Source organism: Macrobrachium nipponense, chromosome 25 (genome assembly GCF_015104395.2).
Source record: "Macrobrachium nipponense isolate FS-2020 chromosome 25, ASM1510439v2, whole genome shotgun sequence".
NCBI lineage: Eukaryota > Metazoa > Arthropoda > Malacostraca > Decapoda > Palaemonidae > Macrobrachium > Macrobrachium nipponense.
Genome location: NC_087214.1, coordinates 63824417 through 63852212, shown reverse-complemented (window position 1 = coordinate 63852212; position 27796 = coordinate 63824417). Strand labels below are relative to the sequence as shown.

General features: G+C 29.5%; 1 protein-coding gene across 1 annotated transcript in view; it reads left to right on the top strand.

Annotated features, from left to right (window-relative positions):
• LOC135199461 (serine/arginine repetitive matrix protein 2-like) overlaps nucleotides 1–27796 on the top strand; it is a 91934-nt gene that overhangs the window by 46144 nt on the left and 17994 nt on the right. The window contains 1 exon segment of the mRNA XM_064227535.1: nucleotides 24719–24879. Coding sequence (XP_064083605.1) covers nucleotides 24719–24879 — 161 coding nt within the window.

The window sequence follows — 27796 nt, the reverse complement described above, 5'->3', positions numbered from 1 at the left end:
TGAAAACTTTCTTCAGAATCTTCAGATGTTCTTCCCACGTTGTAGAGTAAATCACTATGTCATCTAGGTATACACCTACTCCTATTGATCCTAGCAGTTGATCCATCACTCGTTGAAATGTTGCGGGTGCATTCATCAGACCAAACGGCAGAACAGTATACTGATATAGTCCAAAAGGAGTAATAAAAGCTGACAGCAGCTTCGCATTCTCATCTAAGGGAATTTGATAATATCCTTTCAACAAGTCTATCTTGGAAACAAACTTGGCTTGCCCAATATTATCAAGTAACTGATCTATAAGAGGCAAAGGATAATTATCAGCCACACTGATAGAATTCAGCTTCCTATAATCAGTACACATCCTAAAGGAACCATCTGGTTTCTTCACCAACACACATGGAGAACTGAAGTGACTTGAACTGGGTTCTGCTAATCCATGTTGCAGCAAATACTCAACTTCCTTCTTCAAAACATCTCGATGATACGGTGATAAGCGATAGGCTCTTTGCTTGAAAGGTTTTCCATCTTCTTGAATCTTGATTTCATGCTTGGTCAGATCAGTACGTCTAGGCACATCTGAAAAAATTTCCGGAAAGCTTCTAATTACGTCACTTAAGTCTTCACCTTGTTCAACACTCAGATGTTTCAGTTTATCCCCCAATTTTCCAAAATTGAAGAATTATTCATCTTGCTTGCAGCTCCCAATTCGTAGCCATCATCGTCTTCTGTAGATAAAGTTGTCTGGGTTACTGACACAGTTTCAGTTTTAGTTTCTGAGAAATAAGGTTTCAAGAGGTTCACATGTATCTTCCTTTGTCTTCTTCTCCTTTCTGGTGTTTCAATCACATAAGTTCTATCACTTAACTTCTGAATTATTTCTTGTAAGGACCTTGAAATTTATTAGTGAGGGGAAATCTCTTGACAGGTAAGAACACTAACACTTGTTTGACCAATACTAAAACTTCTTAGCTTAGCCTTAGCATCAAATCTCCTTTTCATTTTCTCTTGACTCATTTTCAAGTTTTCTAAAGAGAATTTTCTAATCTCTTTCAACCTCTTCCTTAAGTTCTTCACATACTCTGCTTGGCTTTCCTCTTGATTTTCTTCCCAATTTTCTGCAAGAATCTTCAACGGTCCTCTCACTTCTCTTCCAAAAATCATCTCATTAGGTGAACATCCCATACTTTCTTTATAAGCACTCCTAACTTCAAACAACATTAATGGTAAACCAACATCCCATTCTCTTCCTGACTCAGAACAATACTTTGTCAGCATACTTTTCAATGTCTGGTGGAACCTTTCCAAGGCACCTTGAGTTTCTGGATGATAAGCAGTGGATAACTGTTGTTTCACTCCTAACAAATTCATCACATCCTGGAATAACTTTGAAGTAAAGTTTGTTCCTCTGTCACTTTGTACAATTTCTGGTATACCAAACTTTGAGAAAAACTCCACAAGTTTTTCAGCAACTATCTTGGCAGATATGTTTCTAACAGGGATTGCTTCTGGATACCTTGTCACTGGACACATTAATGTCAATAAATACTCATTTCCTTTCTTTGTCTTCGGCAATGGTCCAACCATATCTATAATCACTTTGCTAAAGGGATCTCCTCTAACTTCTATAGGTTGTAGGGGGGCTTTCTTGATGGTTTCATTCGGTTTTCCAGCTATCTGGCAGGTATGACACTCACGACAAAACCTGCTAACATCTCTGTGAAGTCCAGGCCAGAAAAAATATTTCATGATCTTCTCCACAGTCTTCCTGATTCCCATATGTCCCAGACTCATGAGCTACTACAACCTTGCTTTCTCAATGAATATGGAATCAAATTTGATGATATTCGCCCCATTCAGCATCTCCTGGTATATCTGTAGGTCTATACTTCCTCATCAGTAAACCTTCCTTCAGATAGTAACAGGTAGGAGTTTGTTGCATCTCTTCTCGATCAACAACTCTGAAGAACAATCAGTTAACGATGCATCCTTCTTCTGCAAGTCCATCAGTTTCTCTCTTGTCACTTGACCAACTTCAAGGGTTGAATTCTCATATCTGCTAACTCAGCTACTGTAGTTTCACTACTGTCTTCAGCAACACTTTGACTACTCGGAGTCTCTTCAGGAACATCAGGTTCGTTCTTCTTCGTCGTCGTCTTCTTCATCTTCTTGGGAAATCTCTTTTTGGTCAGCACAATGGGAAACTTCACTTCCCTGGAATAATTCTTCTAAGCACAAAGATCCTTCACTTGATCCTTCTTGAGTGTGTAAATCCTCAGTTTCTTCACTTACAGTCGTAGTCCTCTTCATACTTTTGGTAGTTACACAATTAGGAAACAGGTGGGGGTTATTCTTCTCCAAACTCTTCTGGTAGGACTAATCCTCAATGGTTTGTCTGTCACTACAGGACAAGGAATAAATGGCACACCACCAACTTCATTCCCCAATAGAACATGTATACCTTCCACAGCTAGTGAGTCCTTACAGCAAATCAAAACCTTCCCTGTCACCAATTCACATGACAGGTGTAAGCGGCATATAGGAGTTACTTCCTCTCCTCCTATACCTTCAAAATAACTGAATCTCCTGTGAGACTCTTCTCAACTGAAGGTGAGAACCACGTACTACCACACTATGGTTACTCCCTGTATCACGTAATATCTTGACTGATACCTGCATACTTCCTTCTTGAGTTGACAGCATACCCTCATAGAATATATGGCTTAAAAGCCTCACACTGCTAAGCCCACTCACTGCTTGAGGTAACATTTCCACTGGTTGCTAAACATTCAGCTTGTTTAGTTTCATTCTTCTCTGGAGTCTGATTCTTTCCCACACTGCTCTTCGTAGTTTGTTTCACAACTTGACTAACTGGTTTTGACTGCTGTTGATTCCGGTAACACTCTTGACTGTAGTGTCCTACTCTTCCACACTTGAAACAGACAACATTAGGTTTCTGTAACTGTCTTGAAAAACTGGATGAGGATTTCACATTACTTTGCTGAGCTGTATTACCTTGTGTACTCTAGTAGTATCACTTGAAGAAGTTCCCATTAAATTTGTTCCTGTTATTTGGATAAGACTTAAAACCTGGGCGTTGTTGACTCTGGTACTTGACATTGTAATTACGTTTGCTAACTGATTATATTGTAATCTTCACTAAGTGTAGCGGCTTTGTCAAGTTTCTTCACTTCTCTCTCTCTTAAATAGGCTCTTATATGTTCAGGAATTCCCTTCAGATACTGTTCAAGAACAAGTAACTCTAATAACTCATCAAAAGTTTTAACTTTGCAGCTTCTACCCAACGTTTGAAACATTTCCTACACTTTGTAAGCATAATCTAAGAAGGTTCCCTTCTCATCTTTTCTTAAATTTCTGAATCTCTCATTGTAGTACTCTGGGGTCATCTGGTAAACTTGTAGCACACTGTGTTTAAGTACCTTGTAGTCTTTACACTGATCAGCTGTTAAGGCTAGATAAGCACTTCTCCCTTTACCAATCAAGACACTTTGTAGCAAAAACTGTGACCATTTATCCTCTGGCCATCCCATACCTGAAGCCACTTTCTCAGTGATCAAAAAAACTCATCTGGAGCTTCTTCAGTAAACTTAGGGATTAACTTCTGTACTCTCACTACATCAAATACAGGGTCTTGATTACCTTAGGTTAGGGTTAGACGGTGTTACAGGTAATGTGGATCTAGCTCTTATTAATTCCATTTCCCTTTCATGTCTTGCGATTTCTCTTTCCTCTTTTATTCTTTCTCTTTCCTCTTCTGCTGCTTTTTGCTTCTTCTTCTTTCTCTTCTTTCTTGTTTTTCCCTGTCTATTCTTTCTCTTTCAGCTTGCATTCTCTCTCTTTCAGCAAGCATTTTTAGCTTAATCAAATTCTCTTCTGCTTCAATGCGTCTAAGCTCTAACTCTGCATCACTTTTCTCTTTCTTTTCTGCTTGCTTATTTATGAGATCAGCAACGTGCTACATTCAACAACTCTTGAGCCAATTCTAACTCATCTTCATCAGGTATTCTACCAGAGTTTATCAATGATTCCATAGCAATACATCTTATTTGTGCCTTTACCATACTAGTAGACACATAACCACCACATGCGTTCTGCTAAAGCGCTCCACTGTGATCTAGACAGAGTGGTTTCAGACAAAACTTGGACGGAAGGAGCTGCTAAAAATTCCTGAACATTGAACTGAGCCATTTTTCCTCTAAGGTATCAATTTACAATTCAATACAATAAATGCAAAACAAAACTATATGGTCACTCTCCTAACAAAATATATCCTAACACCACCAGTATATTCGAGAGGGATAATGAAATCTGCTTTCCCGGGTCTACTGGGCACCATTTAAAGAAACAAACTGTTATGAACGTGCCAAGGTATCTGGTTACCATGCATCAAATATTACCTCACCAAAAGCCAGACACCTGAACCCTCATAACATTTAAACGATTGAATACTCTAAAGGCAACAGTGATCCCTTAACACTTACCAGTATTGCAGAAAATCAGACTAAGTTCATCAAAACAGGTGTGAGGTAATCTTGGTAAGTAATTAAATTAATCAAAGGGCATCAACTCCATCAACAACTTTCAAAACTCTAAGTATTTCCCTGATTTCAGAAGTCTAAGTACTTCCCTGGTTCTAAGTCACTTCAATTAAATTGAAGGAAAGCAAATCAATTACCACTCTATGTCTCTACCTATCATAAATATAGTCATAATTATATATATTATACTGGTGTAAGATAAAGAAAACACTTATAAAAATTTTAAATACAAAATTTATTATTAAATTCAAAATTTATAAGTGAAATTCACAATATCAGGGAAAATTACTGTTACTTGAAAACAAAGTAAAGTTTAATTAATTCTTGAATCAAATTAAGTAAAATTAAATCAAAATTGAATTTATCACAAAATTCAAGAAAATTAAATTCAATCAAAATTCAAAAGTGTTAGGTAATAACTGAAAATTTGAAATTAATCACAATGTGCTAAACAACAATAAAACTTGAAAAGAATTCTAAGTAAATGCAAATCAATTCACAAGTGTTAAATTTAATTAAATGTGCAATGATAAAGCAATGAAAATAACTAAGTCAATTAAATTGTGAATGCAAATGAAAATATAAAACAAAAAGACACACTTCAATAAGAAAATGAATAAGTGCACAAACAATGGAACAGACACAAACACAAAAAATATCAGCAATGTGTAAAAGTGTAAATCTTTTTCATTCAAAAACACTAACCAACAGTTTTTACCAAACCTTTGTAACAGACAACAGTTCCTATCAATTATTAGTTAAACACAATTCCTATCCGTTATTAGTTAAACACACTCCCTATCCATTATTAGTTATTCACTGTTCCTAACAATTATTAGTTGCAATAATAACTATACAACACTTTACCTTGGTATACCAGTTTCTTTCTCTTTTGCTGCAGCTTGTATATTACAACTTTCACAAAAACAAGGCGCCGTTACGAAATGTTTTTGTTCAGATTCCACAAAAGAAACTAAATTACACTAAATAAATTCTAATTCTAATATCAAATATAGACTTTTTCACAAGTTATGAGTGACCAAATTTACGTTACGTTAAAATAATCTCGATGTCGAGTGAGAGAGAGAGAGAGGGAGATCTAACTGCTCGAGGTCTTAAGATCGAATGAAATCTCTCCTTTATGGAAATGACAGAGCAGATGTCTCAAAACGTTCTAGGCACGAAAGCTTCTCGAAAGTTCTGAAATCTGACGCAATCTTACACACATAATGTGCAACATCCACGTGGGACTTGGCAAATACATACACGTACAAGACAAGACTGCTCAACAGATACGTACCCGATTGAAACGGAGGGTAAACGATAATTAAGATTGACATGTTTTTTATGACAACGAGCTCGCTATCAAACGCGCTGACAGAGCAGGAAGCAAAACGGATCTCGCAGACTCTAATTTTAAAGTGCTGATATAAAAGTTAAACATTTGCAGCTTTGAAAAGACAAGGATCTCTCTCTTTACGTTATATATATTCTTTTACAAGACGTAAATGCGAAATCTGAACACACATTTAAAACATCCTATTCTAAGCTATCTAGGAATCTGAAAAAAATGTTGCACAATCTACATGACATTTCAAAGAGGGGAAAACATGCATTTTGAAAGTAGCAATATATAATATACCTCCCCCCAGAAGATTTTTTATCACGGTGTTGAATCCAACGATTCGCAACGAGATAAATAATCAGCAACTACATTGTTTTTGCCACTAATGTGCTGCACTCTTAAGTTATACTGTTGCAGGCACAAAGACCACCTGGTCAGTCTTTGATTATGGTTTTTTCATTTTCTGGATAATGACAGTGGATTGTGATCAGAAAATACACTACAATTTCTTCATTCCTAGGTCTATTCACATGACACTTCAAATTTTTTCAATGCGGTGATTAGGCTAAAGTTTCCTTCTCCGATTGTCGAATATACTTTCTGATGTTTTTTCAATTTTGTAGACATGAAGCATACAGGATGGTAGATATTATTTTCATCTTCTTGAAGTAGAACAGCTCCAACACCACAGTCTGACGCATCAACTTGTATCACAAATTTCTTGTCGAAGTCTGGAGCTTGAAGTACTGGTCTTGAAGTTAAAATGGCTTTTACCTTCTCAAAGGATTCTTGACACTCTGGAGTCCAAATAAACTTAGCTTTGGGACTAGTCAAGTCTGTCAAGGGAGCTACTACAGCTGAGAAATTTGGGCAAAAACGACGATAGAAACCAGCCATCCCCAAAAAAAATCTCTGTAGCTGTTTCTGGTAGTAGGTGGGTAGCCTTACGGATACCTTCTACATTAGCATTTACTGGAGCAAGAAGGCCTTTCCCAACTTCAAACCCAAGATACTGCTACAGTTGCCTTTCCAAACTCACTCTTCTCTAGGTTGATTGTTAATCCTGCTTCTTGTAATTTCTTGAAAACTTTCTCAGAATCTTCAGATGTTTCTTCCCACGTTGTAGAGTAAATCACTATGTCATCTAGGTATACACCTACTCCTTCTATTGATCCTAGCAGTTGATCCATCACTCGTTGAAATGTTGCGGGTCGCATTCATCAGACCAAACGGCAGAACAGTATACTGATATAGTCCAAAAGGAGTAATAAAAGCTGACAGCAGCTTCGCATTCTCATCTAAGGGGAATTTGATATATCCTTTCAAAACAACAAGTCTATCTTGGAAACAAACTTGGCTTGCCCAATATTATCAAGTAACTGATCTATAAGAGGCAAAGGATAATATCAGCCACATGATAGAATTCAGCTTCCTATAATCAGTACACATCCTAAATGAACCATCTGTTTCTTCACCAACACACATGGAGAACTGAAGTGACTTGAACTGGGTTGTCTGCTAATCCATGTTGCAGCAAATACTCAACTTCCTTCTTCAAAACATCTCGATGATACGGTGATAAGCGATAGGCTCTTTGCTTGAAAGGTTTTCCTCCATCTTCTTGAATCTTGATTTCATGCTTGGTCAGATCAGTACGTCTAGGCACATCTGAAAAATTTTCCAAGGAAAGCTTCTAATTACGTCACTTAAGTCTTCACCACTTGTTCAACACTCAGATGTTTCAGTTTATCCTCCAAATTTTCCAAAATTGAAGAATTATTCATCTTGCTTGCAGCTCCCAATTCGTAGCCATCATCGTCTTCTGTAGATAAAGTTGTCTGGGTTACTGACACAGTTTTCAGTTTTAGTTTCTGATGAAATAAGGTTTCAAGAGGTTCACATGTATCTTCCTTTGTCTTCTTCTCCTTTCTGGTGTTTCAATCACATAAGTTCTATCACTTAACTTCTGAATTATCTTGTAAGGACCTTGAAATTTATTAGTGAGGGGAAATCTCTTGACAGGTAAGAACACTAACACTTGTTGACCAATACTAAAACTTCTTAGCTTAGCCTTAGCATCAAATCTCCTTTTCATTTTCTCTTGACTCATTTTCAAGTTTTTCCTAAAGAGAATTTTCTAATCTCTTTCAACCTCTTCCTTAAGTTTCTTCACATACTCTGCTTGGCTTTCCTCTTGATTTTCTTCCAATTTTCTGCAAGAATCTTCAACGGTCCTCTCACTTCTCTTCCAAAAATCATCTCATTAGGTGAACATCCCATACTTTCTTTATAAGCACTCCTAACTTCAAACAACATTAATGGTAAACCAACATCCCATTCTCTTCCTGACTCAGAACAATACTTTGTCAGCATACTTTTCAATGTCTGGTGGAACCTTTCCAAGGCACCTTGAGTTTCTGGATGATAAGCAGTGGATAACTGTTGTTTCACTCCTAACAAATTCATCACATCCTGGAATAACTTTGAAGTAAAGTTTGTTCCTCTGTCACTTTGTACAATTTCTGGTATACCAAACTTTGAGAAAAACTCCACAAGTTTTTCAGCAACTATCTTGGCAGATATGTTTCTAACAGGGATTGCTTCTGGATACCTTGTCACTGGACACATTAATGTCAATAAATACTCATTTCCTTTCTTTGTCTTCGGCAATGGTCCAACCATATCTATAATCACTTTGCTAAAGGGTTCTCCTCTAACTTCTATAGGTTGTAGGGGGGCTTTCTTGATGGTTTCATTCGGTTTCCAGCTATCTGGCAGGTATGACACTCACGACAAAACCTGCTAACATCTCTGTGAAGTCCAGGCCAGAAAAAATATTTCATGATCTTCTCCACAGTCTTCCTGATTCCCATATGTCCAGACTCATGAGCTACTACAACCACTTGCTTTCTCAATGAATATGGAATCAAAATTTGATGATATTCGCCCCATTCAGCATCTCCTGGTATATCTGTAGGTCTATACTTCCTCATCAGTAAACCTTCCTTCAGATAGTAACAGGTAGGAGTTTGTTGCATCTCTTCTCGATCAACAACTCTGAAGAACAAATCAGTTAACGATGCATCCTTCTTCTGCAAGTCATCAGCTTCTCTCTTGTCACTTGACCAACTTCAAGGGTTGAATTCTCAATATCTGCCTAACTCAGCTACTGTAGTTTCACTACTGTCTTCAGCAACACTTTGACTACTCGGAGTCTCTTCAGGAACATCAGGTTCTTCTTCTTCGTCGTCGTCTTCTTCATCTTTCTTGGGAAATCTCTTTTTGGTCAGCACAATGGGAAACTTCACTTCCTGGAATAATTCTTCTAAGCACAAAGATCCTTCACTTGATCCTTCTTGAGTGTGTAAATCCTCAGTTTCTCACTTACAGTCGTAGTCCTCTTCATACTTTTGGTAGTTACACAATTAGGAAACAGGTGGGGGTTATTCTTCTCCAACTCTTCTGTAGGACTAATCCTCAATGGTTTGTCTGTCACTACAGGACAAGGAATAAATGGCACACCACCAACTTCATTCCCCAATAGAACATGTATACCTTCCACAGCTAGTGAGTCCTTTACAGCAAAATCAACATTCCCTGTCACCAATTCACATGACAGGTGTAAGCGGCATATAGGAGTTACTTCCTCTCCTCCTATACCCTTCAAAATAACTGAATCTCCTGTGAGACTCTTCTCCAACTGAAGGTGAGAACCACGTACTACCACACTATGGTTACTCCCTGTATCACGTAATATCTTGACTGATACCTGCATACTTCCTTCTTGAGTTGACAGCATACCCTCATAGATATGGCTTAAAAGCCTCCACACTGCTAAGCCACTCACTGCTTGAGGTAACATTTCCACTGGTTGCTAAACATTCAGCTTGTTTAGTTTCATTCTTCTCTGGAGTCTGATTCTTTTCCCACACTGTCTCTTCGTAGTTTGTTTCACAACTTGACCAATTGGTTTTGACTGCTGTTGATTCCGGTAACACTCTTGACTGTAGTGTCCTACTCTTCCACACTTGAAACAGACAACATTAGGTTTCTGTAATTGTCTTGAAAAACTGGATGAGGATTTTCACATTAATTTGCTGAGCTGTATTACCTTGTGTACTCTTAGTAGTATCACTTGAAGGTTTCCCATTAAATTTGTTCCTGTTATTTGGATAAGACTTAAAACCTGGGCGTTGTTGACTCTGGTACTTGACATTGTAATTACGTTTTGCTACTGATTATATTGTAATCTTCACTAAGTGTAGCGGCTTTGTCAGTTTCTTCACTTCTCTCTCTCTTAAAATAGGCTCTTATATGTTCAGGAATTCCCTTCAGATACTGTTCAAGAACAAGTAACTCTTCTAACTCATCAAAAGTTTTAACTTAGCAGCTTCTACCCAACGTTTGAAACACCTTCTCACTTTGTAAGCATAATCTAAGAAGGTTCCCTTCTCATCTTTTCTTAAATTTCTGAATCTCTCAATTGTAGTACTCTGGGGTCATCTGGTAAACTTGTAGCACACGTGTTTAAGTACCTTGTAGTCTTTACACTGATCAGCTGTTAAGGCTAGATAAGCACTTCTCCCTTTACCAATCAAGACACTTTGTAGCAAACTGACCATTTATCTTCTGGCCATCCCATACCTGAAGCCACTTTCTCAGTGATCAAAAAACTCATCTGGAGCTTCTTCAGTAAACTTAGGGATTAACTTCTGTACTCTCACTACATCAAATACAGGGTCTTGATTACCTTGGTTGGTTAGGGTTAGACGGTTGTTACAGGTAATGTGGATCTAGCTCTTATTAATTCCATTTCCCTTTCATGTCTTGCGATTTCTCTTTCCTCTTTATTCTTTCTCTTTCCTCTTCTGCTGCTTTTTCTTCTTCTCTTTCTCTTCTTTCTTGTTTTTCCCTGTCTATTCTTTCTCTTTCAGCTTGCATTCTCTCTCTTTCAGCAAGCATTTTTAGCTTAATCAAATTCTCTTCTGCTTCAATGCGTCTAAGCTCTAACTCTGCATCACTTTTCTCTTTCTTTTCTGCTTGCTTATTTATGAGATCAGCACGTGCTACATTCAACAACTCTTGAGCCAATTCTAACTCATCTTCATCAGTTATTCTACCAGAGTTTATCAATGATTCCATAGCAATACATCTTATTTGTGCCTTTACCATACTAGTAGACACATAACCACCACATGCTTCTGCTAAAGCGCTCCACTGTGATCTAGACGAGTGGTTTCAGACAAAACTTGGACGGAAGGAGCTGCTAAAAATTCCTGAACATTGAACTGAGCCATTTTCCTCTAAGTTATCAATTTACAATTCAATACAATAAATGCAAAACAAACTATATGGTCACTCTCCTAACAAAATATATTCCTAACACCACCAGTATATTCTAGAGGGATAATGAAATCTGCTTTCCCGGGTCTCTGGGCACCATTAAACAATGTTACGAAGTTGCCAAGTATCTGGTTACCATGCATCAAATATTACCTCACCAAAAGCCAGACACCTGAACCCTCATAACACATTTAAACGATTGAATACTCTAAAAGGCAACAGTGATCCCGTTAACCACTTACCAGTATTGCAGAAAAATCAAGACTAAGTTCATCAAAAACAGGTTATTCAGTGCTATCGTGTGAAGTCATTCTTGTTAAGTAATTAAAATTAATCAAAGGGCATCAACCTTCCAATCAACAACTTTCAAAAACTCTAAGATTTTCCCCTGATTTCAGAAGTCTAAGTTACTTCCCATGGTTCTAAGTCACCTTTCAAATTAAAGTTGAAGGAAAGCAAATGCAATTACCACTCTAATTTGTCTCTACCTATCATAAATATAGTCATAATTATATATTTTATTGAACTGGTGTAAGATAAAAGAAAATAAACTTATAAAAATTTTAAATACAAAAAATTTATTATTAAATTCAAAATTTATAAGTGAAATTCACAATATCCAGGGAAAATTACTGTTACTTGAAAATAACAAAGTAAAAGTTTAATTTAATTTCTTGAATCCAAATTAATTAAAACTTAAATCAAAATTAATTTATCCCAAAACAAAATTCAAGAAAATTAATTCCAATCAAAATTCAAAAGTGTTATGGTAATTAACTGAAAATTTGAAAGTTAATTTCACAATAGTGCTCGAAACAACAATAAAACTTGAAAAAGGATTCTAAGTAATGCAATCAATTTCACAAGTGTTAAATTTTAATTAAATGTGCAAATTGATAAAGCAATGAAAATAAACTAAGTCAACATTAAATTGTGAATGCAAAATGGAAAACTATAAAAACAAAAAGACACACTTCAATAAGAAAATGGTTCGGGCAATAAGTGCCACAAACAACAATGGGAACAGACACAAACACAAAACAAAAATATCTAGGCAATGTGTTAAAACAAGTGTAAATCTTTTTCATTCCAAATCACACTAACCAACAGTTTTTTTCTTTTACCAAAACCTTTGTAACAGACAAAAGTTGTTCCTATCAATTATTAATTAAACACAATTACCTATCCAGTTATTAGTTAAACACAACTCCCTATCCATTATTAAGTTATTGTCACTGTTGCCTAACAATTTTATTAGTTGGCAACAACTAATAAAATATACAACCACTTTACCTTGGCTATAACCCCAGTTTTCTTTCTCTTTTGGCTTGCAGCTTGTAATTATTACCACTTTTCACAAAAAACAAACAAGGCGCCGTTACGAAATGTTTGTTGCAGAATTCCACAAAAGCAAACTAAATTGTTACACTAAATAAGTTCTAAGAAATATCAAATATCGGACTTTTCCACAAGTTATGAGGTGACCAAATTTACGTTTACCGTTAAAATAATTCTCGGATGTCGAGTGGAGAGAGATAGCGAGGGAGATTCTAACTGACCTCGCGGTTCTTAAGATCGAATGAAAATCTCTTCCCTTTCTGGAAATGAACAGAAGCAGATGTCTCAAAAACGGGTTCTAAGGCACGAAAGCTTCTCTAAAAGTTCTGAAATCTGACGCAATCTTACACAGCATAAATGTGCAACATCCGCACAGTGGGACTTGGCAAATAATTTTTTGCATTACCCAACGTACAAGACAAGACTGCTCCAAACAGATACGTACCCCGATTGAAACGGAGGGATAAACGATAATTAAGATTGACATGTTTTTTTATGACAAACGAGCTCGCTATCAAAAACGCGCTGACAGAGCAGGGGAAGCAAACGGGATCTCGCAGACTCTAATTTTAAAGTGCTGACATAAAAGTTAAACATTTGCAGTTTTGTGGAAAAGACAAGGATCTCTCTCTCTACGTTTATATATATTCTTTTACAAGATCGGTAAATGCGAAATCTGAACACACATTTTCAAAAACATACCTATTCTAAGCTATCTAGGAATCTGAAAAAATGTTGCCACAATCTACATGACATTTCAAAGGGGGAAAAGGGAAAACATGCATTTTGAAAGTAGCAATTATATAATAATATATATAGGTTATGTATATATATGGTATATATGTCTATATGTATACTAATTAATACATATATATATAATATATTATAGGATATATTACTATATATAATATACATATATATATATATCCATATTACATATATATATAGTATATTATAATTATTATATTATATATGTATATATAATTAGATTCTATATATATATATATATATATATATAATATATATATATACATTATATATTTATTGTTTATATATATAGATATAACATATATTAATATCTTAATATATTGTAATATATATATATATATATATTTATATATATATATAATTGGTATATATATATATATAGATAGTATATATATTATATATATGTATATATATGTATATATATATATATATATATATGTATAATATGTATATTATAATCTATATGTCATATATATATGTATATATATATATTATATATAATTATTTATATATCTATGTATCTATTATATGTATATATATTTATGTAATATATATATGTATTAATATTGTATATAATTGTATCTATATATATGGATAGATCTATATATATAATGTTTATATATATGGTATAGATTTATATATATATGTATATATATATTTATTATATTATATGTTATATATATTTGTATAATATGTATTTATATATATATATGTATATATTACTGTATATATAATATAATTATGTATATTATATATATTATGTTATTATCATATATAGTATATATCTATATAATGTATATATATATATATATGTACTACTATATACTATATGTATGTATATATATGTATATAATTATTATGTATCATTTATATGTATATCTATATAGTTTATATATATTGTATATATATGTATAATTATATATGTACTATATATATATGTCTATAATGTATATATTATATGTATTATACTATATGTATATATTATATATGTATTATATATATGTATATATTATATGTAAAATGATATGTATATGTTATCATAGTATAATATATGTATATATATAGTATATATATATGTATGTATTGTATGTATATATATATCATCTATATATATGTAATGTATATGTATATATATAATATATATATATATATGTGTGTAATGTATGTATCCTATTAATATTATGTATGTATGTATATTGTATATATATATATATAATATATAATTGTATGTATACTGGTAATATATATGTTATATATATATGTATTTATGTAATATGTTAATATATTATATATACGATAAATATATATATATATGTATGTATACTGTATTATATTATATATAATATATATAATATATGTAATAATATATATATATAATATATTGTATAATATCTATAATGATATAATAATAATGTATATCTATATATATATATATAATATGTATGTATATATATTATATATATATATGTGTATATATTATTATTTATTCATGTATATGGTATAATAATATATAATTATATCATAATATATATATATATATACTATATATCTGTATGTATATGTATATTATATAATATATACATCTTAATATATATATATATATATTGTATATATATAGGGTTATATTATATAATAATTCTTTATGATATTATAGTAATATATTGTTATATATATATATATTATAGATGTAATCTTTATCTAATATATGTATATATGTATATAAATAATATATGTAATGATTTCTATAAATATATATATATATAATATATAATGTTCTATAATGTATATCATGTTATATGGTATATATATTATTATTTCTATTATATTGTCTAGATATATATATATACATAATACATATATATATAGATATATAGGATATAATATTATAATATATATACATATGACATACATATATTATATATATATATATATATATATCTAATATAATATAACATATACATACATATATATATATATATAATAATATATAATATATATTATTATATATATCTATTACGCTATCTATTATATACGTAATATTACATATCTATTCACATATAACATATATATTATCCATATCTATATATAAATATATTGTATAGTAAATCTATAATATATATATATATTATGTATCTATACATATGTATATATATTAATATACCTATATATATCCTATATATAGAATTACATATAATATATACAATATATATATCTATTATATTATTAATATATCCATATATATCTTATATCATATATATATATAATACATATATATATAGACATATTATCTAACATATGTTATATGTTTATATATTTATACATATATTGTATATATATATAATATATAAATATATAAATAATATGTATAATTAATATATACATATATCTATACGGTTATAATATATATTATGCTAATAGTATATATATTAGAATTGCATAATATATTATATACAGTATATATAACATATATAATAATACATATATATAAATATACGTAATATTTTGATATACATATATATGGCATATATAATAATTCTATTATATATAATATATATACATATACATATATAATAATATAACATATATATACATATCATATATATACATATACGTATATAATTATATATATATATATATGTACATAAACATATATATGACACTATACATCTATATACATGATACATATAATATACTATACATATCATTATATTTATATACTTTATATCATATATATACATATATATCAATAGTTATACATATAATATTTTTTATTAAAATAATACATATATATATAGAATCTACATATATATATTATATATATATATAATAATATATACATATATATATTATATATATATTATATAATAATATATATAATCCATATGTTAATATATTACACATATATATTACATATGTAATAAAAACCCCCCCATTTTTATGAAAAAAAAAAAATTAATGGTATTATATATATTATCTATATATATATTATATATACAAGATAATATATAATATATATGGTTATAATGTATATGTATATATATATTATAGATATATATCATATAAGATATCATATAATATGTTATGTATATGTATATATGTATATGTGATATATATATATATCATTATAATGTCTTATGTATATAATATATAGTAATGTAATATTACACATATACATATAAATATATTATAATATGTATATTGTCTATAATATTTTATGGTATATGTATATATATATATAATAATATATATAGGTATGTGTAAGGTATGTATAATAATAGTATATGTGGTATATATATATATATGTATATTGTATTATCTATTTAATACTCTATATAATTGTAATATATTGTACTATGTATATATATATGTATATATTGTTATATGTAATGTAATGTATGATATAAGTATGTATATATAAGGTATATTATATTATGTGTATATATATCTAATGTATATATAATTGTCTAAATAATATACATATATTATTATCTATCAATATATATTCTTATATATGATATACATATGACATATACATATTGATATATATACAATATATCTAACATATACATAGTACAATATATGTATAAATATAATATATTATGTATATGTATATGTATATAATATATATATGTATATGGATAGTGTATATATATATTATATGTTATATGTATATATATGTTATATATGTATAATATATATATTAGTATATATAATAATGTTATTATGAAGATATATATATAGATATATACTTATGTAATGTATATGTATATGTATATGTATATGTAGATTATTATATATATATTTATGTATAATATATATATATAGATATATGTTATGATATATATATGTATATTAATTATTACATAATATAATATATAACATAATACTATATAATCATATATATATAGACTATATTATAATATATATATATTAGTATATATATGTATCTGTTATAGGTATATATAATAATTATAATTGTATATATATAATATAATATATATGTATATGTATATTTATATATATAATATAATAATATAGATATATATTATATATACTATAATATAATATGTATCTGTGTATATATATATGTATATATATATATATGGTATATATTAATCATAATATATATATATGGTAATATATTAATTATATGTAAATTTCTGTATATATATATAATATGTATAATATATATACTATTATGTATATATATAATATATGTAATCTATATATATTGTTTATAATTATAATATAGTATATATCTGTAATATATCTGTGGATTTGATATATATGTATCTATTATATTTTTTTGTTAATATATATATGTTATATTTGTATATATATATGTATATATAAATATTCATGTATAGCTATATAGATTGTTATATTTATTTTAATGTATATGTACTATATATGTATATGTATATATATACATAGTATATACTACATGATAGTATATATAACTACATATAATATAATATATACATATAATAATTATATATACATATATTATCCTATAATGATAACAATATATATATATGTACATATATAATTATAGTAATATATACATATATATATACATATACGTATACATATATACATATATATAAATATATATCCATATATTATATATATACATAATTATATATACATATATACATATATACATATTATATACATATTATACCTTATATATACCATTTAATAATAGATTATACAAATATATATGCTCCAATATATATAATAGATATTACATATATCTCTACATTAATAAATTTATATTATAGGGGTATATACATTATGATAATACATATATACATATAGTATATATATATATATTATACATATAGTAATATACTATACATAACATATAGACATATAGATAATATATAACATATACCATATATCATAACAATATATGTACATTAATATATAGTATAGTACATATCTATAATATAACATTATATGTATACATGATATTATATATATACAATATATAGATATATAATATATATATATTATATATATATATATATATAGATACATGTATCTATCTATATCATATATATATACATATATATTATGTATATATATATAGATATATAGATATAGATATATATTATAATATCTATATATATGTCCTACATATATATATACATATAATATATAGTATACATTATATATATATTATGTATATATATGATATATACATATATCTATATATTATATATGTATGTATATATATATCGATGATATATGTCTATTATATATTATTATATATATATATATATGTATAATATATACTGTAATATATAGATGTATCTATAGTATATATATATATATGTTATATATATATATATGTAGTAATTATCTGGTATATTATATATATATGATATATAGATATAGATATTATAATATATACATGATTAGATGATCTATAAATATACCATTTATAGTATATATAAATCATATATATATATTTCTATCCAGTTATTTATAGATAATATATGTAGATCATATATATTATTTGGATATGGTATATATTGTATGATGGATATTATTGTGATATATGTATAAGTATGTAATATGTGATTATAGCTATTAATATTTATTATATATCTATATATATACAGTATACATATAACATATAACATATTAATATATTATACCATCTACATATACATAACATATAATATATATAAGATATCCCTTACTTAGGCTATATCATGTATATATATATATATTATTATGATTATATATAATATATATAATTGTATATGTATACTGTAATATAATAATATATATGTATACTGTATAATAATATGTATGTAATATATATATTAGTATGTATATGTATATATAATCTCGTATATAAAATATCCTTTAAAAGTTATGTCAGTAATGTATACAATAATATATGTATATATATTATATGGTCCTATATCTATATATGTATTGTATTATATGGTCTATATATATATATGGTATATATATTATATAATCATGGATACTATAAGATGTATTATAATATGGTTATATATATATATATAATATCATATATGTATATCTTATATGTATATATATAATATATGTCTATTATCTTATATTATAATGTATATATTATAAATATAATGTATATATGTAATATATGTAATATCTATATATATAATATATTATATGTATATATTATGTATATTATGTATATGTTTTATATATGTATATATATATATGTATATATTCTATTTATGTATATATACTTGTTATATAGTTATATATTGGTATATATATGTATTATATAATGTATCATATCTATGTATATATATAATGTATATATATATTTGTATATACTAATGTTATATATATGTATTATATATTAGTATATTATATGTGCATATTATTTAATAAATTTGTAAAAAAAAAAAAATATATATTATGTATATATGTATAATATATGTGTTATATATATATGGTATATATATATAATGTATATGTATATAGTGTACTCTAATATGTATATATATATGTAATATGTTATATATGATATATGATAGATAAGTATATTTGTATATATCGTTATATATGTATATGTAATATATGGTATAGGTAGTATATATATTGTATATATGTATCTATATATGATATATGGATGTATTATATGTTTATATACTATTAATTATGTGATCACTTATAATCTCTACCTAATAATTTGATTTAAGTAAAATTTAAAATATAAATCGCATATATATATGTAATAATTATATATATGTATATATATATATTGTATATTATATACATATACATTAGATATAAACATTATACATATATATTATTCCATATTACATATAAAATATATACATATATTATTATATCCATCATATATAATCCAAATATTATTATATATAATATACCATTATATACATAATATATATACATATTAATATTAGACATAGTATACATATAAAATCCATATAAATATAATATATCATACATATATAATATATATACCATATATACATCATTATACATATATATATGATAAGATGTATAATCTATGTAATATGTAATATAAGTAATAAATGTATATATGTCTATTATGTATATTATGTCTATAATGTATATATATATATGTGAATATATAATCTGATATGTATAACTTATATATATATTATATTATAAGTTATGTCATATATTATGTATATACTGTATATATTATATATGTATATATATATTGTATATAATATATATAGTGGTACTATATTTATATTAATGTATATGTATTCTATAATCGTATAATGTATATATATGTATACTTGTATAATAATTATGTATATGTATATTATATATGTATATATATATGTATATATGGATTCTATGTATATAATCTGTATAATTTATATGTTAACTATGGTATATAGTGTATATATGTATGATTTATATGTTAATTAATATGTATATATGATTTATATGTATATATAATAATATATTATATTGTATATATATTGTATCATGTAACACATGGGTATTAGTATATACATATAATATATATTTATATATAAAGTATATATAATATGATATATATACATATATACATTACATAATTATATATATATATAATACTATATATATAATATATAATATATACTATATCATATATATATATACAGGCAGTACCCCGGGTTAACGACGGGGATTCCGTTCTTGAAGAGCGCGTCGTAACGGCCTGAAAAATCGGTCGTAAGACGGAACGACGCTTGGCTAAATATAGGGTTTAAAACTTGCTAATAAAAAGTTATTGAAAACCAAAAAACCTTACTTGTAATCCTTTTGGGTTCTTACACTACATGTTGTTTTTCTGTAGTTTTATGTACAACCTGGAGTTATTTTCATAAAAGAATGCTGGTTCTTGAAGGTAAAAACTATTGTAATTCTCTGGTGACACTACATTCTTGAAGTTTTATGTACAACCTGGAGTCATTTTGCCAAATCTTGAGGGCTACAAGAACAGCTGATTACTATTTACGTATCATATAGACTAATTAAAGTAAAGTAAACGTATCTTTAAATAGGCTTATATATTAGTATCAACAAAACATTTCCTGCCATGAGTCAGAGGCCGTTTAATGAAACGAACACTTCTCTGTCCTATCTGTTCAGAAAATAAACGTTACGTCAATCCCCGAGACCATTGTTGCCGCCAAGGCGTCTCTCTCTCTCTCTCTCTCTCTGATCAAATTACACTGGAACCTTGACATACGATTGCCCTAATATACGAATGTTTTGAGATACAACAGAAAATTTGCGAAAATATAAGCTTTGATATACAACGAAATATTTGAGATACGATTTTGCGATGAGTGTTAGTTGTATAGGCGACCGATAAATGGCGTTCAGTCTGTTTGTTTGTTGGTGCTGCATGTTAACACTCCGTTGTTTAGTTCGTTGTATTTGCGCCTATTTTTCGTGTTATTTTGTCTATTTATTATTAACCATGGGTCTCAAAGCTAAAGACAAAGCAGGTGATAAGAAAAAACCCAAGAATATTATTTCGATGGAAGCAAAACATGAAATTATAGCAAAGCATGAACGTGGCGTTCGTATCGTCGATTTGGCAAACGAGTATGGTCGAAATCCTTCTACAATATCCACGATCATCAAGCAGAAGAAAGCTATAAAAACCTTCCAAAGGCATCACCATTATTTCTAAAAATAAATAAAAATTAGTTTAGCAATGTTATTTCATTTGTGTTTATTACGTAGTTATTAGTGTACATACGTAAATAAAAAAAGAACAAATCGTTCCCTGCCACCCTTCCCTACCTCCTCCCCCTGACTGGCCTCACGTCATCTTTCGTTGTGGTAAGTAAAATTCCTTTCTTTTTTTAATTGATTTTATTAACATTTATTATCATTTATCACGTTGCTATGTTATTTTATTATTATGTGTGTTATTACTCGTTTATTTGTGTATAAATTGTGTATATTATATGTAATTTAGCTGTGTTTAGGTGTGGTTTCATAGCGCTAGAACGGATTAATACATATTACATTATTTTTAATGGGAAAAAATGCTTTGAGATACAAACTGTTTTGATATACGACGATGGTAACGGAACAAATTAAATTCGTATGTCAAGGTTCCAGTTACTGGATAATGTCTATCTTTGGATACTTCGATTTTGCCAAATCTTGAGGGCTACAAGAACAGTTGATTACTATTTACGTAGCTATATAGACTAATTAAAAGTAAACGTATCTTTAAAATAGGCTTATATTATTAGTATCAACAAAACATTTACTGGCATGAGTCAGAGGCAGTTTAATGAAACGAACACTTCTCTGTTTCTTAACTCGGAGCGTCGGAAGACGCCTCTCTCTCTCCCCCCCCCCCCCCCCCTCTCTCTCTCTCCTCTCTCTCTCTCTATCTCTCCTCTCTCTTCTCTCTCTCTCTCTCTCGTCTCTCTCTCTCTCTCTCTCTGATCAAATTACTGGATAATGTCTCTCTTTGGATACTTGGAATTTGCGTTGTATCTAACCAGAAACTTCGTTCTGTTATTATTACTGGAAACAAGCAATGATTTTTTCATTATTTGCGCTTTTGGACTGTTCATATGTAAACTTTGCGCACCGCAAGCTAGTATGTATTCATTCGCTCGGAAACTAGTTCCGCATATGAGGAGTCACTAAAAAACATAGAAAAATACGACATAAAAAGTGTCGAAAATCATCATAACCTCAAAATTTTTTTTGTAATCTAACCAGAAACTTTTTTTTATTAATATACTGTGCTAAACTATAAAGGATTTTTATCATAGTATGCGTTTTTTTAAAAGCGTCGTTAACTCGGAGCGTCGGAAGCGTCAGCGTCGTAAACCTCGGAAACAAGCTTGTAACTAGGACGGATTTTGTCCATTGAATATTTAAGAAAAAGCGTCGTAACCTCGGAACGTCGTAATCCGAACCGTCGTAACCCGGGGACCGCCTGTATATATATTCTATATTAATATATATCTACCTCCTCCAAGTTGTCACAACCTTGCTAGGGAAGATTCCCCTGGTAATCTGCCAACAGAGACTGCTCAAGTTATTGTTCCTACATGTTGTATACACAGAGTGCTCTAGCATGTATGTATTGAAATGGATATAACAAAGGCATTACAAAGCATACAATGCCTGATGAAGAGTACCTGTCCTATGGTAGTGTCTGTACTGTTTTTCCCCTCTAAAAAGAATATTCTTCCAACTATTTTATTAAAGTGGATTACATACACTGAATTCCCAGTGGGTACCCACATCTTGGCTACATTTCTACCCACCGATTGGGCATTAAGAGGGATAACCTAACCAACAGTGCTTACCGTACATAAATTGATCAGCTCCTGGATCAGACCATTTCAAAGCTAGTGGTGTCTTCTTCACAATCTGAACACTGCTCTTTGTAAACTGGTGCCATCACAACTGAGGAGCCTCACTCTACTTCGATCAGCATCCTGCAAAAGTAGATACCTATTAATTCTGTTACGTTAGTATACATATTACATGCAATAATTTTTTGTTTAAAAAATCCAGTCCATTATGCCAAGTGTGACAGGAGGAGTGAGCTGAGAGAATGGGAGGGTACACCTCATTATGGAGCATCTCCCTCCTAGCCAAATGGATAAAATAGCAAATTCTTAGTTGGTCATCCCTTCATACCAAGTCTTAGGACTCCCCTAAGCCATAGTTTATACTCTACAAAATATGTAGCTTATTTTTTAAAAATAATTGTAATTGGCGGAATAAAATGCCTTTAGCAGCATCCCATCACATTATAGATGATATATAAAGACTGCCCATCCTATGCTTTTAGCATTGTTTACTGGTAAGGATTGTAGATGTATCTAGAAGTGTGTTATGTACTGCAACATGCAGTGACAGACTAAACTTCCTCAGTTGTTTATGAACAAGAGGCCAGAGTAATTTTACCATCCCATCACTAATACATGTGTGGTTTACCTTGCCAGATATCCAAGATTTTCTAGTATTTAGTAGATTTTTAATATTAGTGTCCATTTATTAAATTATAGCATGCTGTCTGACTTCCCCTTTGTTTAGAAGGTAGTCAGTCCAGTATGTAGATCTATAACATTTTTCTTTTCTAGGTTTTATTGAAGCTTCTACTGTAAGGTTTCCCACTAGTAATGGATACATCATTATCCATTTCTAAAAACATTGTTGGTGTGGATGTGAGAGTTCTGATCATCAAAAATCACTTCAGTTAAATGTAGGGGACCTTAAAGACCAAAAGGTATAATCTGAATTTAAGCTCAGCTGTTCATACCACACCAAAAATTGAGCAACAAATAAGTAATAAATATATCCTTCTTACTTACAGAAGAATATCTGAAACAATGTCCCGCAGTAGCCTAGGCAGAGACGATGAAACATTAGGAGGCCTCGGCTCACCTCTTTGGACGCGTAGTGTATCGCGTGACACCTCTGATGCTGACACATTATTTTCAGAAGCTTCTACTCCATTTAGTACATTGCCGAGAGGTACGCAGTAATGAATTACAGTCACAGGGTCAAGATATGCTCTCTTATTGGTGATACCTTGCAGTATGTGGCTATTAACTAATGGAAAAAGGGGTTTGTTATCTTCAAAGTTCACAGCGTTCAGCTATAATTATTAAAGAACTGATAGCAAGGGTTATTTAGTAAAAGTCAAGTTTCACTGTGTTAGTTAACCTTATCAATTGATAATAATGGATATTTAGTAAATTTCTGTGATTTTTAAAGTAAACTAGTTTGTTGAAGAGACAACAATCCCTTTTTTATCCATTTTTGTATTTTTATTTTTAGATGAGTTTGCTTTTGTTTTTGTTTTTAATCTAGACATTAAAGCACTGACAGGTGACAAAATATGTAATACAACCTTGTTAGATTTTAATACTTATAAAAATCACAATTCAGTACATAAACAATTGTTACATACATCCAACAGTTGTGAGGGCTGTAATGTGTACACTTACTTTATTAAATCCATCACATTACATTATACCTGGTATTGATTGTTTGAACATAGATACATACTACATCAAGTCAAATGAAAATGGTATTGTGCACTTTTGGGAGTATCATCTTAATAGCATACAGATCATTCTTGACAGTTTTTTCATTCTTAAGGATAAAGAGAAAAAAAATAGTAGTTTACCTTTTAGAATACCCTTATAACTTTAATTTAGCATAGCTACTTCAGCCACTACAGTATAAGAGCCAACTACCTTATCATCAAATTTTGTGGCTTGTTATTAACAGGTAAATTTTTTTGGACATCATAACTTGCTCAGGAAGGAATGTTGACATAAAGTTTATACATTCTTAAAACCTTTAGTTTTCTTACTGTATATGCACACCGTCATTCCACGTTCCTTGATCTGCTGGTGTGGTAGTGGATAAAAAAAAAAAATCACCAAAAAATGACATTTTTAAATCAGTTTTACATTAAAATGCATACCAAATGTATAATTGCACTGACTGAAGGTAATGCGATTACCACATTTGGGAACTTTTAGCTCCTTAACACGTCACAGGTAATCTAGTCTGAGGTGTCAGAAGACAGGCATTTCTTGTAAATTATAGATGCATTCTTGATATAATGCAGACCCTCATATTCTATGTATCAGCTTGTCCCAGTGAAGCGGTATAAAAGATGGAAGTATTGTACACTAAGTACCAAGGACATCAACAAAATTCTTTAACAAATTGTGGCTGTGGTCTGCAGTTTTATTTTTTCATAGGCTTATTGGTTTTCAAGATTATAGATCTGTGTAGTGATTATATCCGAGTACATAATAATAATTGCCAAATAGACATTGCATTTCTTTTGGTAGAAGTTCAGTACATACTGACAAATATTACATCTTCAAATTAAATTTTTGTTAACATAATTACTTTAAAATCAATATGTAAACTACTAGTTTTTATGTTGTAAAAGGTCTTTATTTTCATGCAGGTACCAGTTCTCAGTAGTAGCTGTGTAACATTTACAAATACAGTACACTAATTCATTTATATGCATTATACAGCAATTTCAGTATCTGAAGACTATAAAGTTCTGTTAGAGAATATACTTATTTGGGACTAAACATTCATTAATGGGAAAATCTTATGCAAGAATATTTCTTCACAGTTTTTCAAGGTGACTCTGAGTATTACACCTGGGTAGAATTCCAAGAATATATGTTACTACATACAATACTTCCAGACATTCATATTACAATACTGTTAGACCATATTACAATACCAGACCCGACTTCTAAAGTAATGAAACCATTCATGTGTAGGTCAGTGCTTCAATCAGATCATATGGGGAATTAGTTTATTTTACGTTTACTAACTGCTTCAAGTATTTGACTATTATTTTTTATATAATCAGATGGATTGTTTTTATTTAAGTAGTAGTTTATTTGCTATAAGTATAATTCATCAATGTTTTCATTTACCAATGCAATTACTAAAAGCTCTTGGAGGCAATATATTATCCCACTAGAATTATTTTTCACATATCTGTATATTGAGAATGGGAGAAGCATGTCATTATGTAAGGACTGACTTCTTTTTATTGCAATGTTCCCCTTTTACGTTAGTGTTATTAACACTGTACAAATATTTGAAAAAAGAAATGTAAGTATTTGTGTTCTATCTTGTACTAATATGAGTTTATTAACATTGTTTGTCATTGAATTAACTATTTAGTGAGTGCTGTGGTGTGTTTTGTGTTGCAGTGAGAACGCTACGACACAGCCTGCATCTGCCGCCCCCTCGCCTCTTCCCAGACTCATTTTTTCTCTCTGACTTCACATAGCTTACCTGTAGCATGGTTTTAGTCCAGCTGTTGTAGTGTCTCCCATCGCAAATCTGGCCTGTTGCTACATACCACATATGTGATAGGATGGGCTCATTCCTCTGCTGTTCCTAATATGACTGCTGTGAAATGGAGTGTCTACTCTTTCCTCGGAGATGCCGTCGTCCTGTGTTATTGCGACCAACCTGTTATGAGAAAAAAATTAAGAAAAAGTTCTGCTGACTTTCCCTTTTTTCTATTCAATTCAAAATGATACTGAATGATAAAGAAACAAAGGAAGACTACACATACCAAATTAGTAGAATTGCGCTTTTTTAAAATTTGATTTGAAAGCCTTACCAGTCTCGGAATCTTTTCGCTGTTAACTTTGCCAATAATTATGTAGCATAGTAGAGCTGTTTTATTAATTTCTATAACGTTATTACTATTTTGTTGCTGAAGTGTTTTGCGTCTTTATTTGAAACTAATATACCAGTCACAGACCCTGTGGCATATTTACTGTACATAGACTGCCCTGTAATGCAGAATTTAATGATGGCGACAAATAGTAAACGAGATGTTTTAAGTGCATTGTATGTTTATAGAAAGTGTGCCCTATATAGTATA